This window comes from Halichoerus grypus, chromosome 8 (genome assembly GCF_964656455.1).
Source record: "Halichoerus grypus chromosome 8, mHalGry1.hap1.1, whole genome shotgun sequence".
NCBI lineage: Eukaryota > Metazoa > Chordata > Mammalia > Carnivora > Phocidae > Halichoerus > Halichoerus grypus.
Window position 1 is genome coordinate 114,326,371 of NC_135719.1, and position 18,416 is coordinate 114,344,786.

At 34.9% G+C, this 18,416-nt stretch overlaps 1 protein-coding gene across 3 annotated transcripts in view; it reads left to right on the top strand.

Moving 5' to 3' along the window:
* The window catches only part of HIF1A (hypoxia inducible factor 1 subunit alpha), a 41,959-nt gene that overhangs the window by 21,885 nt on the left and 1,658 nt on the right, over positions 1–18,416 (top strand). For all 3 annotated transcript variants that reach the window (XM_036067719.2, XM_036067720.2, XM_078053786.1), the window contains 10 exons: positions 3,107–3,219; positions 3,779–3,981; positions 8,663–8,769; positions 10,233–10,380; positions 12,156–12,376; positions 13,041–13,327; positions 14,565–14,687; positions 14,819–15,243; positions 17,477–17,585; positions 18,127–18,253. In XM_036067719.2, coding sequence (XP_035923612.1) covers positions 3,107–3,219; positions 3,779–3,981; positions 8,663–8,769; positions 10,233–10,380; positions 12,156–12,376; positions 13,041–13,327; positions 14,565–14,687; positions 14,819–15,243; positions 17,477–17,585; positions 18,127–18,253 — 1,863 coding nt within the window. The remainder of the gene's footprint in view (positions 1–3,106; positions 3,220–3,778; positions 3,982–8,662; positions 8,770–10,232; positions 10,381–12,155; positions 12,377–13,040; positions 13,328–14,564; positions 14,688–14,818; positions 15,244–17,476; positions 17,586–18,126; positions 18,254–18,416) is intronic.

Sequence of the window (18,416 nt, forward strand, 5' to 3'; positions counted from 1 at the left end):
AGGGGAAGTCATAATCAAATAATAAGATTTTAGATAGTGATTACACTTAAGGTACCAGTGTGTGTTCAAGCTTTCTAAAGTACCAAGATAAAGAAAAGAGAAAGTTCACCAGATTTTTAAGAGCCTAATAGCTGCTTATTTGACCTCAGAATGTTCACAATTATTTGAGACTATGTAGTAAAATTACCAAGTATTATACTATGGATGCCCCCACATTAGCAACAATAAAAAAGATCCGCTAAGACCTCTTAACTCTTAGGAATGAATTGTTAAAAATAAGTCTCTAAGATTTTTGGAAAATACCTCTTGAATTACAAAAACTTAATTACTAAAGAAAGTCTCTTCACACCTGTGCCATCTTAAAGTATACTGATAATTCATAAAGTTACCACAATGAAAATTTGTCATTATTCTCTGTAGCTCTCCAATTTAAGTGTATGTTTGTTTGCTTCTGTGTTAAACAAACTCAAGTTCATAGCACTTTTTGAATATTTTTATGGTTTTCTTTTTCATCTCATTTCATTTATGATAATAGTTAACCTCTATTGAGAGATTACTATGTGCCAGAACACTGTTCTCTGCATATTATGTGCTTTCTTTTTTCCTTGTAACATCCTGTGAAGTTACTATTTCTGTTTTACTGAGGAAACTGAGGCACAGAGTTATTAAGTAACTTACCCAAGATTACTTGGTTCATAAATGGCAGAGTGTAGGTTAAGCTCAGGTAGATGGGCTCGAGTCTACACTCATTCGTACTCTGGAGATCTTTCATGTTCACCAACTCTCACTACATTCTGTGACCACTTTTAACCTTGCCAGTAGGAGCCCTCTTCTGTTTGTTAATTTCATACTTTGTGTTTGCTGTGAACTTGGAAAGCAAATGTATAATTTTTAGAATTTTGTATAAAGGAAGAGTAAATACACTTCACACAGGGACCTAAGCAGGCTGTCAATTAGTTTAATATAGGACTTCTAGTGTTTAGACTGAGGTTTGTACTGGCTGTTCAGTGCTTCCCTAGGGCTAGACTATAAATGGATGGATATTAGGAAATTTTGTTTTGATTTGGTAATCATGTTAATGCATTATTCTAAATCAAATATATTCTATATAATATAGTTTAGATATATGTTTTTAAACAGATTTTTTCTAATTTTTTTTAGACAAATGGTTTTTTAAAGCACATGAACTTACTGAAAATCATTCCTAATGTAATGAATGTTTGACGTTTTGTTGAGAGACAAAAATGCACTTTTCACTTTTAGAAAAGCGCTGCTGCAATGTATCACATTTCAGTAAGAACCAGTGGTGTGTTTATACAACATAGTCCTATTATTTTTTCATTTAAATTCTAAAATGATGACTTAGAGGTCATTAAACTATTAAAAATATGATCTATTTTTAGAGGTCTGAAAATTTAGTTCTTTTAAAATGTTTTTTCCCCCAATTAGGAAAATGCTAGTACCTTGGTTTTGAAATTAATCTTCATGTCCCAATTTAAAGGCTTTGGGTTTCCAAAGATCAGTACAATTCAAGCTTAGATTATGAAGGACTGAAAATCCACAGAGAATTTACAAGTAGATCTCTGCTGGCACCACAACCACAGCCCAGTTCTGTACCGCCACTAAGACCAGTATGGTTCTTGTGGCATCTTTTTAAAATCCATTCTCAAATGCTTCTAGGGAGGGCAAATTTAATCCTTATTTGAGTAAACCCAAATAATTTGTATCAGCACCAAAACCGCCCCCTTGCCTAGTTCCGTTAGTATGTAGAACTAGAACTCTTCTTCTTGAACTCTTCTTCCTCAAGAGTCCAGCATTTCTAGCTAAGCAAGCCTAAATTTAAACTTAATATCTTGTTTCTTTTCGGGGGAGCCTGGGTGGGTCAGTTGGTTAAGTGCCTTCAGCCTAGGTCGTGATCCCGGGGTCCTGGGATTGAGCCCCACATCGGGTCCCTGTTCAGCAGGGAGCCTGCTTCTCCCTTTCCCTCTGCCTGCTGCTCCCCTCTGCTTGTGCTGTCTCTCTCTGTCAAATAAATAAATAAAATCTTCAAAACAAAACAAAACAAAAAACCTTGTTTCTTTTCTACTTGGCACTTTTCTTTCAATATACTAGCCTTAAAATCTCCAGATCTTTTTTTTCTTTTTAAATTTCTCTCCTACCCACCTACTTCTATTTTCAAGTTTTTATAGATTCTAGTTCTTCATGCGTCTTTTGTCACTCTTCTTCTTACTTCTGCTACTGCTCAGCCCCTGATTACCATCATTGTATTTCAATTCTAATACATCATATATATTGCTTCTAGATTAATGTACCTTAAGTTCCTGATTGTGCTTCCCATCTCAGAATTTTTTAGAAGCTCCATGTTGTATATTTAAGGCTGAACTCCTCATTAGGCCATCCAGAGCCCTCCATTGTTACAGCCCTAATCTTGCCTTTCTATCTATCTCAGTACTCTTCTGCATGTATACTTCATATTGCAGCAACCTGAACTATCTACTGTCCCCCGAATATGTGTTTTATTCCCCACCTCTGTGCTTTTCATTTTTTTCCTTTTCACCATTTCTTAGTTCCATAAGGTTTGGAATGGGAGTGAATAGACCTGAATTTATTTCACTCTAATTTTGCTTTGAAAAGTCATTCAGTATTTTTGTCTAGTAACAAAGTAGAAATAATGTCATGCCTGCTTTACAGGAAGATTTAAAGAAAAATCAACTATATAAAAATGTTATTTGCTTTGAAAAGAAAGTTGCTATTTTAAAAGTTATCAATTGAGCTAACACATTTAGCAAAGGTTTGGAGGAGTTTGCTGAAGTTCTTTTTTTGGGGTGTGCTTGTAAACTGACAGCACAATTATATTTCTTTGTAATTTTGCCAACTTCACTGTCTTGAATGTGAAATGACTGTTACCTGAAACCAGGGAATCACTGTAGTTGTGAATCCCAGTTACTGATTGAAGCACGTTAGATCCCTTGGACGTGTTGGAGTGTGAGTCGCTGTTCATGCTGAGACTTCTAATTGAAGATAGCACCTAAGTGCTACTCTTACTGTGACAAATTTAAATATTTAATTATGTTTTTAAATTTTATTTTATGCTTTCATTCATTAGGCCTTGTGAAAAAGGGTAAAGAGCAGAATACACAGCGAAGCTTTTTTCTCAGAATGAAGTGTACCCTAACTAGCCGGGGGAGAACTATGAACATAAAGTCAGCAACATGGAAAGTAAGTAAAAATGATTTGTAAGTGGTGATGTACATCTCAACACTGCAAATACTTAAGATAGCATTAGAACTGTGAGGGAAAACATACAGTTGTTCATTGGCATTTGCAGAGTTACCATATAAAACTAGTAATTTGTCAGTTTGAGGCATGAACTTAAATTATGTGAATTGTCACACTGGTGTACCGAGCTAACTTCATCATTTGGCTTTGCCATCCACCCAATGTTGAATTTTGATAGAGCTTAATTTTCTATTTATGGTTGTTACATTTCTTTGCTCAGTGTTGAAACAGTCATCAAAGCAAGAAATAACAAAATAATAAACAGCCACTATGACCAGATGAATGAAAAATCAGCCCAGATTTGTCTGAAGGAAATTTTTTTAAAGAGTAATTTATGGTACCTGAGTCATGCGTGGTGTTACAGGGGAAACATTTATTGATTTCAAAGATACGGTTATCAAAGCTTCCTTGCCATGTCACACTTCAGCTGTTTATCTCTGCATTTTTTTACTAGAATTTTATATTTTTTAAAGAACTGCTTTGTTTTCTTTGTACACAGGTACTTCACTGCACAGGCCATATTCATGTCTACGATACCAATAGTAACCAATCTCAGTGTGGGTATAAGAAACCACCCATGACGTGCTTGGTGCTAATTTGTGAACCCATTCCTCATCCATCAAATATTGAAATTCCTTTAGATAGCAAGACTTTTCTCAGTCGTCACAGTCTGGATATGAAATTTTCTTATTGTGATGAAAGGTAAATGATATATAAGATATAATTTGAAATTTTAATTAGTCCCTAGCATTTTTTTTACTGTTCACTCTAATAAAGACTTTATGCTTCCTTCCACTAAGTTGAATACAGTGATACATTGTAGAACTCAGTAATATTACATTAACTTTGTAGATTAATTCAGCCACATTTATTGAATACTTACTATGCACTATGAGTACTTTACCAAGGTGCTATCCAGAAATCACAATGATGAGGTCTTTTTCCTTTCTAACTTATTTAAAAAGAAAATAAACATATTTCAAAGACAATGCATAATTTGAGGAAGAATAGATTACTTTTGGTTATGGACTAGAGAGGAAAGTGTTTGATCATCTCCTCACCCTACATATTGCCCATGATTTCTATTGCCATTTCCCAAATTTATGTTCATAACTATTTTTAATTGCCACTTTGATATTTTTATCTGGATATTCTTCTGTATTAATAAACTGAATATTTCTATGACTGAACTACACTGCTATTGTCCCAAAACAACAACTTTAAAAATTGCTTTTCCTGTTAAAATGCTAGCATGGTTAGTATACCACTGTAGACACACAACTCCTGCAAAAATTTGGAATTTATCCTTAACTTTTATTTTCATTATCTGTACTCAGTTGGTCTCTAAATGTTACAGATTTACTATCTACATATATCTCTTGATCCATTCCCTCCTTTCTACCCTTGCTCTCCTGCCACTGAAATCTTCAGCTCGTTATTATAACCTTTGACTCAAATTTTTGCCATAATCTCCTAAGCTGCCTCTGTGCCAACAGATGTATGTAAGCCTTTTAATCTCTCATCCACATTCCCAAAAAGTGGACTTTCTAATGTAAAAATTAGATCCTGTCATACTACTTTTGGAAATGCCTCCATTGCTTCCCTTCATCTTTACACAGAAAAAAATTCGGTTTATAAAAATATTAGGGGAGGGCAGGAGATTTTTCTTTATCAAAAGATGTACATTTTGAAAAGCTGAAAGAAAAATAGACCTCCAGTAAAACCCAAACTTCTTAGCATGGCCAACAAAGATATTTATGACCTGGCCCCTGCCCACTTCTCTAAATTAATCAGGAAGAGAGGCCATTCCTCTGGTGTGGCCCCCTACATCCTACAGCTAGAGAACACCACATGCTGACTTGCTGTCTTAGGGCCTTTACACACATTTTCCCATTCTGCACTGAAGTTTTCTTCAATTCCTAACATATTTACCTTTCAAGAGCCATCTACTCCTTTGTGGAGCTTTCCTTGTTCCTTCAAGAAACTATACTATTCCTTGTGCATATGTCTGCCATAACATTTTTTCTACTATTGTAATTATTTGCTTGCTTGTCCCATTTTTAGTGTAAGGCTGTGTAACATAGTAGCTGAAGGCATAGATTCTGTAGCCAGACTACTAAATCCTGACTTTGCTGCCTATATCCAGGTGATCTTGGGCATATTAGTTTTTCTTTATAAGCATCTTTTGTTTCTTCATCTTTTGTAACACTTACTTTATGTAGGGTCAACTTAAAGACTGTAAGAGAAAACCAATTTTAAGCACTTAATCATAAAGTAGATAGGAATCCCCCTCTGCACTGGACAAGGAAATGCGACAGAACTCTGGCTTTAAAATCACATAATCCTGGATTCAGTCCTGGCTTGCAGCTCTGATACTTACAGTGTGGCCTTGGTATTTGAACTTAACTATTTCAAATTTTATGATCCTTATCTGTTAAATAAGGGTAATACTTTGAAAGGCTGTTGCCAGGATTAAAGGAGTTTGTTGAGTGCCTAGTACACATAGTGAATGCTTTACCACTGGTGTCAGCTATCAGAAAAATGAAGATAGAAAAGCTAACAAGTATTTTATGGTGTTTATTGCCATTATTCATGTGAATATATGATAGAACAGAGATACCCATCTCTTTTTGAGGAATTATTTTTTATTTTTTGAACTCAGTAGCAAAGTATAGAAGTAAGTTGGGGAGAAAGGAAAGTGGTGGAGCTAGAATCAGAATTGAGAAAGGGAATGACATTTCTCTCTGGTTATATCAGAAAACTGGCAAAATGATGATGACAGAGGAGTAAAGACTGCCAGCTTAGAGATGAACCAAGTAAGGTTTTGAGTTTGACCAGGAGATTGTTGTTTTCTGGTTAGAGCTCTTTCTAGGAACTTCTCACATCTGAAACCTCTAAGAACTGAGACCTAGAAAAATATTTGCTCAGTTTTGAGAAAATCTAACGTATCAAACTTCTGGCATTCAGAATATCTCACAAACACTTAATATTTACTGTAATAATTTCCACATATAGTCATTCAACACATTTATTTGAGCATCTACAAGTTCATGGCAAAGTAGAAATGAAGAGCAACAGTTCTTACCCTCAAGACGCTTATAATGAAGGAATAATACACTGCATAGTTGCTTTAGATCACAGGTTCCTAGTCTCTTAAAAACACTTTGTGATAAGATTTTCTGAATCACTCCCCTTTTTGGTACAGAATATAAGCTATGTAATTCTCTAAAGTTAAATAAAATTGACTTTCTAGGAAAATATGTTGTTTATATTTTAACATCTTGTATCCCTCAGTGATAGACATACCTCAGCTCAGATTGAGAAGTACTGACTAGACATCTAATTAAATCAGAGCTTCTTTTTTTTTTTTTAAAGATTTTATTTATTTATTTGAGAGAGAATGAGAGAGAGCACATGAGAGGGGGGAGGATCAGAGGGAGAAGCAGACTCCCTGCCGAGCAGGGAGCCCGATGCGGGACTCGATCCAGTGACTCCAGGATCATGACCTGAGCCGAAGGCAGTCGCTTAACCAACTGAGCCACCCAGGCGCCCCTAAATCAGAGCTTCTTAACATAATACAAGGCCCTCATTAATCCGGTTACTTCTCTAGCCTCATCTCTCCTCACCTGCCCCCCCCAACCACATGAGTCTTTCTTGTTTACACAATGTCAAGCATTTTCTTATCTCAAGCATTTTCTCATCTCTGTCTTTGCTTCTGGTATACCGTGTTCCTGAAATGGTTTTGCTCTCCCTGCTTCTCTCCTATGTTCAACTCCTAAGTCTCCTATAAGAAGTTGTCCCTCACCCCACTATTTCTTCTCATGGATAAGGGTGGTTCCTCTGATTCCTGCAACAGATTCCCATCATTACACTTAGCACATTATTTCATAAGTAGTATGGTAACTGTTCCAGAAGATTAGCTACATGTTGAGTTTTGACCCTGTATTTTCACACCCAGAACAATACCAGGCATACTTACGCATATAAAGATTTAAATAATGGAAGTTTTTTTAATTCCATGGGAATTTTATTTAAATAACCTATATAAAACCAATTAAAATTATTTTTAGAGTATAATTTAAAGAAATAGGACTGTTTTTTATAAAATAATTTCCTTTGTAATGCTGCCACCTAGTGCAGATGTGTTTAGGGATATCCCTTTGTAAAGAAGTCTGGATTTTAGCTTGGTTTGGTTTAATTTGTTTTTTTTTACAAACCACTATTTACCTATTTTTATTTTAGAATAAACTATATGGCAGATCTTGCCTTAAAGTTTGACAACACAAAGAGTATTACTTTTATACATTTCTTAGAAGGATATCTCCTCTGTGTGTTTTTGTAGTTTTTTTGGACACAGTACATTAAGTAACTTTGCTTACACCTCAGTTAGAAAGTCGTTTAAATTCTAAAGGCTGAGAAAATGAAAAGTTGAACTCATGTTTTGCTCTCAGAAAAAAGAGAACATTTCGGTTTAGTATGGTGCTAAGCATTCTCTTTCACATGAAATGGGTTCCATTTCAGACTCGTTATAGAAAGTAATAAGATCTAATCCCTGTCCAAAAAGAGTTGCCTGGAAACCAAAAGGGGTAACTGAATTATTTTCTCTTCCATTTTCAGTTTGATATCATTTTTCATCTGAAATGAATTCCTATAATTTTATATTATTTAAAAAACTAAGTATAAGAGCATCTTCTAAAACCAACATAACATGTATTTCTTAAGTTCCCATTTAGTGTGGATAGTCTTTGGTTGGTGATATTAAAATTCTGTAGTATTGATCCCCCAAAGTGAAGCCTTGCCTAAGGGCACTGTTAAAGAATCTGGTTTTATGGTAAACTGATGTTATGGATTTAATCTTATATTTCAAATTAAATGTCAGTGGCTACCTTTATAACTTTTATCATTTAATTTAGCAGTACTTCCTATCTATTTATGAATCCCCTGTCTTTTTACCAAAAGTAAGTACAGTAAAATGTGATAAAAATAGGGGGCGCCTGGGTGATGCAATGGGTTGAGTGTCTAACTCTTGGTTTCCGCTCAGGTCATGATCTCAGAGTTGTGGGATCTGGCCCCATGTCAGACTGTGCGCGCACGCGCACGCTCTCTCTCTCAAATAAGTAGATAAATCTTTAAAAAAAAAAAAAAAATAGGTATCAAGTTTGGGTGAAGGGGATAAAAGGGTCAAGTAGCAGGATGAACCCAGAGGACTTACCGGAAGTGCATGGTACTGCATTTAGTTAACTGTAGAGTTACCAAAGGTGAGACGTAAACTTACTCTAAGCAAAGGAGGATGCTCTTAATGCATATCAGTTACTTTGGAGAAGCAAAATTTTTCTTTATCACTTAGTTTCTTTTTTCTCTTTTTATAATTTTTACTTAACAGAATTACTGAATTGATGGGATATGAGCCAGAAGAACTTTTGGGCCGCTCAATTTATGAATATTATCATGCTTTGGACTCTGACCATCTGACCAAAACTCATCATGATAGTAAGTACAGTGGAAGAACTACAGATGTTCTAATTATTTAACTCTTGCAGTCTCTTTACTGTTTAGCCATATATCTAACTTTTTGGTTAAAATTAACCAGCCTTCCTAGACTAAACATCTTTTTTTTTTTTTAAGTTTGGGGCTTGAACTCACAAACCTGAGATCAAGACCTGAGCTGAGATCAAGAGTCAGACGCTTAACCAACTGAGCCACCCAGCCGCCTCTCCTAGACTAAATGTTTTTTAAGATTTTATTTATTTGAAAAAGATAGCGAGAGAGAGCAGGGGAGGGGGTGGGGGGAGAAGCAGGCTCCCCACTGAGCAGGGAGCCTGATGCTGGCTGGATCCCAGGACCTTGGGATCATGACCCAAGCCAAAGGCAGATGCTTTAACCAACTGAGCCACCCAGGCACCCCTCCTAGACTAAATGTTTTAATAGAACTCTTCATAAGGGATTTTGACCATTAAGTCTATGTTTTGTGTTTGTTATAACGAATACTAAAGTAGAATCATTTAATAATATATAAAACTAAGTTGGCATTTTAAATACAAAGACTAAAGGTCATAGAATATTACAGCATCATTTTCAGAATTCATACTTAAGTATTCAGACCAGTGGTTGGCACATGGAAGGCACTCAGAAAATAATTGTTCAGTGACTCAATGAATTTGAAGGTGATCAGTGTCATGTACAAGTGGTAACAAGTACCCTTGACATAAGATACAATTCTGTTTTACTCGTGAATGTTATTTAAAAGATCCAAGAAAGTAAGACTTTGAAATATCACTTGCCTGTTTAATCTGTACCTAAACATGACTTCCCAGTGTGATCGGGGATACCTGAATGTCACTGAGTTAGTATGATTAGCCTTGAACTACAGAATGAGCTCAAGTCGGCAGTCAGGGCCCTAGTCCTCGTGATAATCTCATCATTACTATTTATCTAGTACTTTCTCCCAAATCAGTAAGAGATTAAGATCGCCTAGATTGCCAGAAGATTTCAGCGTGATATCAGTTGAGATTCAAATATGCTAGCACAGTTATTTTGAAGCATCGTTAATTCTCTGGAAACCTCAGTAGAAATTTAAGGAAATGTAGCAGTGCCACTTGCTCAAATGCTCTCTGTAGAATCAAGATTATTGTTTCTGTAGTCTTTCTGATACTTTCAACATCTAAGTCATTAAAGGAATTTTAGTCACTGCTGTCCCTCATTCCTGGCTTTCATTTGATTTAAAGTGAAGATTGGCAGGAAAGGAGTTTATTTTGGGGGTTAGAAGAATGAAATGTGTTTATTTTTGGCTATGCCAGGGCTTTTTCTCTGTTTAAACTGTTACAGTTGATTCCATTAAAATAAACATCTCTCTTTTCTAAAATAATGACCAACATTCAGCATCCATTCATTTGATTGAAAATTCAAAGTTATTTTCTCTGCGTGACTCTTTTTCCTTTCCTTTCCACTCCTAGTGTTTACTAAAGGACAAGTCACCACAGGACAGTACAGGATGCTTGCCAAAAGAGGTGGATATGTCTGGGTTGAAACTCAAGCAACTGTCATATATAACACTAAGAACTCTCAACCACAGTGCATTGTATGTGTAAATTATGTTGTGAGGTAAGCTTGGAAAGTAAATATTTTGGGGGAGCAAGTCATTACTTTTTTGGATAATCTGTTCTTTTATAGGAAGAGAAGATTATAAATGTTATCTGAATTTTATTTTCACATTTCTACCTAATTATGGATTTTAGTACTCTGACTGGAGTGTCCAGGCCAGCTATTCTGCAGTGATTCTGCTATTATCGGTAGCTATCTGTTTCCATTCTTTTCACTCTTGTTTTTAAAAAAGACCTTGGAAAAAAACCCAGAGATCTCCTGTTGGATTAGTTTGTTCTAGTTATGTATGTATCAGCATATACTATCTCAAGTAATTGTGTTATTTTTGTAGGAAGAATACCGGCCTTGGAATAGTTAGATCTGTGTCATAGCTCTTTCACTCATTAGCTCCATGACCTTGGGAAATTCTCATTTCTTTGAATTTCACCCATATAGGAGAGATGATAATACTTAGCTCAGAAGGTTGTAGTGAGGATTAGATGAAATCCTATATAAGGTGTGACTGTAAAAGGCTGTATAATGTGGCGCATGGCTCTTGTATATTCATGAACTCTTCTTTTAGTTGATTGGCTTGTGAATATTAGGATATCATAAAGCAATCTTTCATTTGATCTACTTCAGCAAGTGACTGCCCCCTTTTACCACCATGCTGAGTTTTCTTGCACGAATATCTGATCATTTCATTTTCCTTATAATGGTTTTAAAGGTCTTTTTATCACCCCAAGGTAACCATAGCTTACTTGCATAGCATCATTTGTCATTTTCTCTAGTCTCGTGCTTTCACAGATTCCATCGTCTTTCTAAAACTACGGCCACCTCTCTTAGGAAGACTTTGGTTATTTGTTTTTATTTTTGCCACTTCTGACACTATCCTTTAATGTTGTTATTGTAGTTTTTTTCATACTTTAATGTTTTAATATTAGTGCCAAAGAGTTCTTTTGTGGCTTTCCCATTATATAAGAATCACCCACTTGGAATGTCCTTCTTTTCCCCCTACCCCATTTGCCAAAAAAAACCCTACTTGAGCCAGAGTTTCAGCTTGTTGGCTTCTCTGTGAAGCAGACCTTCTCTATTTTAGCAATTACCACTTTGTTTTTTAATTGTTTGCACATCTACTTTCACACTGGGTTATAAACGTCTGAAGGCAAGGGTTAGGTATTTTAAACTTTGTATCCTTGGTTCATTTCACTTAGTGAACACTTAAATATTTGTTGATTAAAGGGACAGTAAAACATTTAAGCCAAACACAAAGATGGATCTGTTGTTCATCATCCCTCTTCAGCTCTATCCTGCAGGTGTTACCATGATACCATTTTCTTACCATCAAGGAAAATATGGCACCTTTCTTTGAAAGGCCTTGGGTGTTTATATATCTTTATATTCTGGGACCATCCTTAGGTCATGCCTCATACATCAGTCCCAAAGAGTTCTTCTGTGCCAGTTTCATTACATGTGAATCAGCCCAAAAATTGTGAAGATCTGTTTGTGCCCCTCATGTACTTGACTATTACATTTCTTTCCAGAGGGATAGCTGAATTTTCTTAATTGGTCAAATATTTGAACTATCTTGTACTATGAATTTTTATAGGTGTTTATTTCATATTGGTATTTTAAACCCTAAATGTGACTAAGTATGCATGAGAGATTAGGATAAGGCATCTTAAAATGTTCCTTTTCATAAAGAAGAATTTTAAGAGATAAGGTTATTTCAGAGACACCCCCCCAACATTGTGTCAGTGCTCATTTAAGAATTACTAATCTCTCTTTTTTGACAGTGGTATTATTCAGCACGACTTGATTTTCTCCCTTCAACAAACAGAATGTGTCCTCAAACCAGTTGAATCTTCAGATATGAAAATGACTCAGCTATTCACCAAAGTTGAATCAGAAGATACAAGTAGTCTCTTTGATAAACTTAAGAAGGAACCCGATGCTTTAACTTTGCTGGCCCCAGCTGCTGGAGACACAATCATATCTTTAGATTTCGGCAGCAATGGTGGGTCTTTAGTTATTCTTTTGATTGCTTAAAAACTATGTCTGTTGGTACAAGCCCATTTTAACTGAACTTGGACATGTTTTTGTTGGTAATCATATGGACATTGTAGTCTTATATGTTTTGTTTTTCAAAGTTTTTTTCAATATTTGCTTAAATATTTTTGCCCCTATAATTTCTCAGCATTCCTGCTTCTGTCACAGTGTTGGAACTTGTGCTTTAAAGGGTTCTTAGGTATTTCTTCTTCCCACTTTAATGTTTCTCCGCTACTCTGTTTCTATATCCTATTGCCATATTTTCTCCACAATGTAGCAGTTATATTGCAGTAAGCGCAGTTCATTAAAGGATAAATAGTCATACCATAATATCAAACATTGAAAATAAAAACTACTTTTCAAAGTTGGTTAAGTTTTAATGAATAGAAGGTATGAAAAGGTTGGAATTGCAGGGGTTTTTATGCCATAAATATAATAGAAGCTGTCAATAGTAGATTGGAAAGATAACTCAGACTTATGTTTATACTGTAATATCTGTAAACTTTCTGATTAAGGAAAATTTGGTAACATTTTTGTTTGATTTAGACCTTTTATAAAACGGGGCATACATTTCTGTATATTATTAAAATCTAGCTATTCTTTAAATTGACTAATAATTTTTTTCCCTATAGACACAGAAACTGATGACCAACAACTTGAGGAAGTTCCGTTGTATAATGACGTAATGCTCCCCTCATCCAACGACAAATTACAGAATATAAATTTGGCAATGTCTCCCTTACCTGCTTCTGAAACTCCAAAGCCACTTCGAAGTAGTGCTGACCCTGCACTCAATCAAGAAGTTGCATTAAAATTAGAGCCAAATCCAGAGTCCCTGGAACTTTCTTTTACTATGCCCCAGATTCAAGATCAGCCAGCTAGTCCTTCTGATGGAAGCACTAGACAAAGTTCACCTGAGGTAGGTGTCATGATATAAGAAGAGGATAACTTTCATATTTTAATGTTCAGGAATGTATTTATAAAATGAATACAAAAAGTCTTGAATTTAGACATCCACAGAGAACAGTGTGTGTGCCTGTAATTGCTCCAAGCCCATCGATACTACCCTTTGAGTTGGAGAATTGTCAAGTAGCAAAAGGCTTATTTTAGCGAAGCTTCAAAAGGAAAGGACCCTAAGCTATTTGCCTAATTTAGCCCAATTTCCATTACTGTTCTGGATTAGTGTAACATGAAAATACCAAGTCTTACCCAGAGTAAATACCTAATAACTATCTTTATTCAAGTTCTGTCTTGATAATAGTTTTTCTATAAACACTGAAGATAGTCTTTGAGGGCTAGGCTGAGGCCAAGACTAAAGATGTCACATAGGGTTCTATTTCTAAATCTAGAATGATTCCACTTCGGAGCTTCCTACGTCTAAAAATATGCTCAGGATTAGGGCAGCTCAGACTTGAGTATTATGACCTGTGATGCGCAAGTAAGTCTTAATAAGTGGTGAATAATTTTACATTAAATATTTATCAGTTCAGACTGGCAAGTGAAGAGTAGGAGATTTGACATCTCACAGCCTTCTGGAGAATATATTTTGTACTGTGGTTACTCTGCTTACCCAGGATAAAAATCTATTGATTCGTTTTGTTTTTAATCTAACAAAGATGTTAAAATGAGGGAAGCAGAAGTTTATGCTTAGACTATGTAGTTACAGTTTATTGGTTAGAATCCTTGCTCAGAACTCCTAAAATAGTACTGCATTCATTAAGGTGAAGGCAAGCAGAAGAACTTAAGTCTCCACCCCTCCCCCACCCCAGAATACATGTGAGATTTTTAGGTACATCCCCACAGAAGTGTGGCTTCTCAGAACAAAGGTAGATTCCAGTGAGTGTATTGTTGGCCAATTAGATACCATGTGGGAGTTGAATTATTAGAGGAGTTTTATTCTTCAGAAGAAGCAGATGAATGTTATCTTTTAGTCCTAATTTTATAAATGATGTTACACAGTCAGAAATGTATATATTGGCAAAATTAGTTAAAAATGTAAGCTCAAAAGTTTAACTTCTCACTAGTTAGATAAAATGTGATGGAAGAGATGGACTTTGTTAGGGATTCTCTGAGGTGTGCTTTGAGAATTCTAACAACTAGCAAAATATATGCATGTTTCCTCAGGGAAATGTAAACACATTGAATTCCTTTTACAGCCTAACAGTCCCAGTGAATATTGTTTTGATGTGGATAGTGATATGGTCAATGAATTTAAGCTGGAATTAGTAGAGAAACTTTTTGCTGAAGACACAGAAGCAAAGAATCCATTTTCCACCCAGGTATAGGAACTTGTTTATTATATTCTCTATTAAACTTTATTAATTTTTAGTTTGAAGTGATTCTGGGTTTAACTTCTTTTTCTTTTATAAGATGTGGCCATTGTAAAACTCATGTACTTGTTGCTTTAAAGGACACTGATTTAGACTTGGAGATGTTAGCTCCTTATATCCCAATGGATGATGACTTCCAGTTACGTTCCTTCGATCAGTTGTCACCACTGGAAAGCAGTTCTACAAGCCCTCAGAGTGCGAGCACAGTTACAGTATTCCAGCCTACTCAAATTCAAGAGCCTCCTGTTACCACTACCAGTACCACTGCTACCACTGATGAATTAAAAACAGTGACAAAAGATGGTATAGAAGACATTAAAATATTGATTGCATCTCCATCTCCTACCCATGTACCTAAAGTAACTACTAGTGCCACAGCATCACCATACAGTGATACTGGAAGTCGGACAGCCTCACCAAACAGAGCAGGAAAAGGAGTCATAGAACAGACAGAAAAATCTCATCCAAGAAGCCCTAACGTGTTATCTGTCACTTTGAGTCAAAGGTATTTATATATAACATTAAAGTTACTGTTCTTTTATTATTTTTGAGAAAATGTGTGTGGTGGTAACTTATTTCTAAACATAGCTAACTTTCTGATAAATATGCTTTAAGAACATTAAATTGACATACAAATTCTGGTAAAACAAGCACTCAAAAAAATGTTTCTAAATTAACTTGTGTATTTATTTTCTTGAAAATAACCATATCACCTATCTAAATGTAGGAGGTAGGAGTGTCTTCCAGTACCTTTAAAAAATGTAATGCAGTTCTTAACTGTACAAAAATTGGCCCAGTTTCTTGTAGTTGTTTAAATCAGACTAGTTAACTGTCCTCCACTGTTTCTGTCTCTTTGGGTTATTTTAAAGCTTACCTGAATAAAAGACCTTCCAACTTAAGGGTATTTCCAATTCCCCATTTCAAATTAAGCCTGATAGTCTTCAGTCCCCAGTATTCAATACAGGTATTTACAAGCCTTCTTTTAAAATGTATGTATAATTGCTTTTATTTTTCATGACATATTTACAGAACATTAGCTATATTATAAGTTAAATAAGTGTTTAAGAGCTAACAGGAATCTAAGCATGATGTAGGATGTTGCTTTTATGGAGTTAGTTTGAGCAAATACCTGTACACCACCCAAATTTTAAGTTATAATTTCTATATATAACTTTTATAGTGGGATTTGATATTTTAAATTTGAGGCTGTAGTCAGAGGAAACAAGTTTTAGCTAGTCAGTGGGGCAGTTTGTGGAGGAAAGAAACCATTAATAACAATAGCAAGAAAAAAAGCACTGCCATAACAAGACTTTATGGCTTTTTTCTCTTGCCCTTCATCACTATTTTGACCTAGAATGCTAGGAGGAACCTTTCCCAGAACTAGGAAAAGATCTTGGGGCTTTAGTTTAACAAAAAAATTTTAAAATGTAATGTTTACATTACTTTATAAATTAGTATGTCACCAACTGACTTTAGACTCTGAATTCCTTTAAGGCAGTGACAATGTCTTAGACATTTTCATGGTACTAATACTTAGTACAGTAATGTAATGTGTAATACTTGCTCAGTAAATGGTTATTAGATGGATAGATGGATGAATGAATATAGTTATAGAATTGGCAGTGACCTTGAATTTGCAGTTTACTGTTAGCTACAGAGGACTATGGGATGTTCAGTTTTCTGAACAACTGTGTACCTGTCAAAACCAAAGTCTAACATCTAGTCACTTTAGCAAGTTTTTTTTCACATTAGTTCCAAAATAGTATACACTAAACACTTTTTAAGAGATGAACTTACCTTGAAGAAATATAGAGGCTTTTTCTTTACTACTACTGAAATGATATTTACATGACAGAGTTATACTTCATAAAGATAATATATTTATATAGGAATTTTAAAACCTGCCTATCTGTATAGTGAGGGTTTCATAGAATTTTTTAAAATAGAAAACAAAACCTCATGTAGGAGAGCAATTTGAATAATGTATCACTTATCCATATGGCATTCTTAACTATATGGAACAGAGCAAGGAGCTATTGTGATTGTGTATGGGCTGGGGAGAGGAGTTCTTGAAAAGACAAAACAGATAACAGAATTCATGTGCCTGATGCATAAAACAGTTCTTCACTATTTAATACTAATTTTAAATGCAGATAGTTCAGTTTTGATAACCAGATCAATACTGAGGACAAAGTGGCTTAGTGGAAAAGATTACTGGGAGAGGAGTGGGTATCAGATCTAGAATGTACTTCCATATCTGCAACTAACTAGGTAACTTAAAGTCCCATTGCTAACAAGCTTCAGGTTTCTCATTTATAAAATAGGTGCTATATACCTCCTTATCTTGGAGATTGGTGTGAGGCTAAAATGAACTAATGAACATGCAATGTTTTATAAACAAAAACACTATACAAATGTGAAGTTAATCTTGTATTCCTGTAGTCCCAAGAATATCTGTGTATTTTACTGGGTGGAATGAAGAATCAGTATTTCACTTTAACCTACAAAAATATCCATTTAGTTCTGTTCAGATCTATTTTATAAATAGGTGAATGCATATTTTAAGAAATTTTGTTTTAAAAATTGAGCTTTGACTTTTAAATAAACTTTAGTAATCAGTAAAGTTCTCTTACATACAACATTATATTCCTTAATGTTGGCAAGCAGGCATTATATATTTTCAAAAACAAGTTAGTTGGATATTTTAAAAATAATAAAGTAACCGTATTTTTTTTCAGAACTACCATTCCTGAGGAAGAACTAAATCCAAAGATACTAGCTTTGCAGAATGCTCAGAGAAAGCGAAAAATAGAACAGGATGGTTCACTTTTTCAAGCAGTAGGAATTGTAAGTGTGAGAGTACATGTTTGTTTTTCTGTTCTAGCTAATGTGTTGTATATAAGTAATTCTTTGTTTCTTCCAAATACAAAAGTTGTATTTTCAGAGGTTAAACATTCTTTCACTTTGTATGCACTATTTCATAAAAATACATTTAATGAATACATTCTCTTTGTAAAAATTCCAAACAGTACAGATGTATTTTAAGTGAAAAGTGAATTTCTCCACTCATTCACCACCAGTCTTGTTCTCTTTGCTTTCAGTTACTTTCCCATCTTACCCCCCAAAAACAGTAGTTAATGTTAATTGTCAGGGATGGTGTAATTCATACTGATATTTTCAGATCATATTAACTAGAAAGCATTTATAGAAACAATTGCCGTAATGAGTGGCAAATAATTTTATCATAGTATTAAGAGAAAGAAAAATAATTTAGGGCTGTATTTAAGAAATCTGCCTACATACTGTTATTACACTTAAGCTGATTTCAGCGTTTTTGATTTTAAAAAATTTCAACACAGTAAAACTGAAATAACTTTACTGTTTCTAGGGAACATTATTACAGCAGCCAGACGATCGTGCAACTACCACATCACTTTCTTGGAAACGCGTAAAAGGATGCAAATCTAGTGAACACAATGGAATGGAGCAAAAGACAATTATTTTAATACCCTCTGGTTAGTTTGTTCTTTCTACCCTTGAACATCCCACAGAGAATTAAAATCTATGAAACTTTATTTAGAAGCTTTACTGTCAGTGAGAGTGATTTTCATTCTTCAGCATCATTAAAAGTAATGTTAGCGGTGGTAATGCAGGAATAGCTATTTCAAGATGGAACTT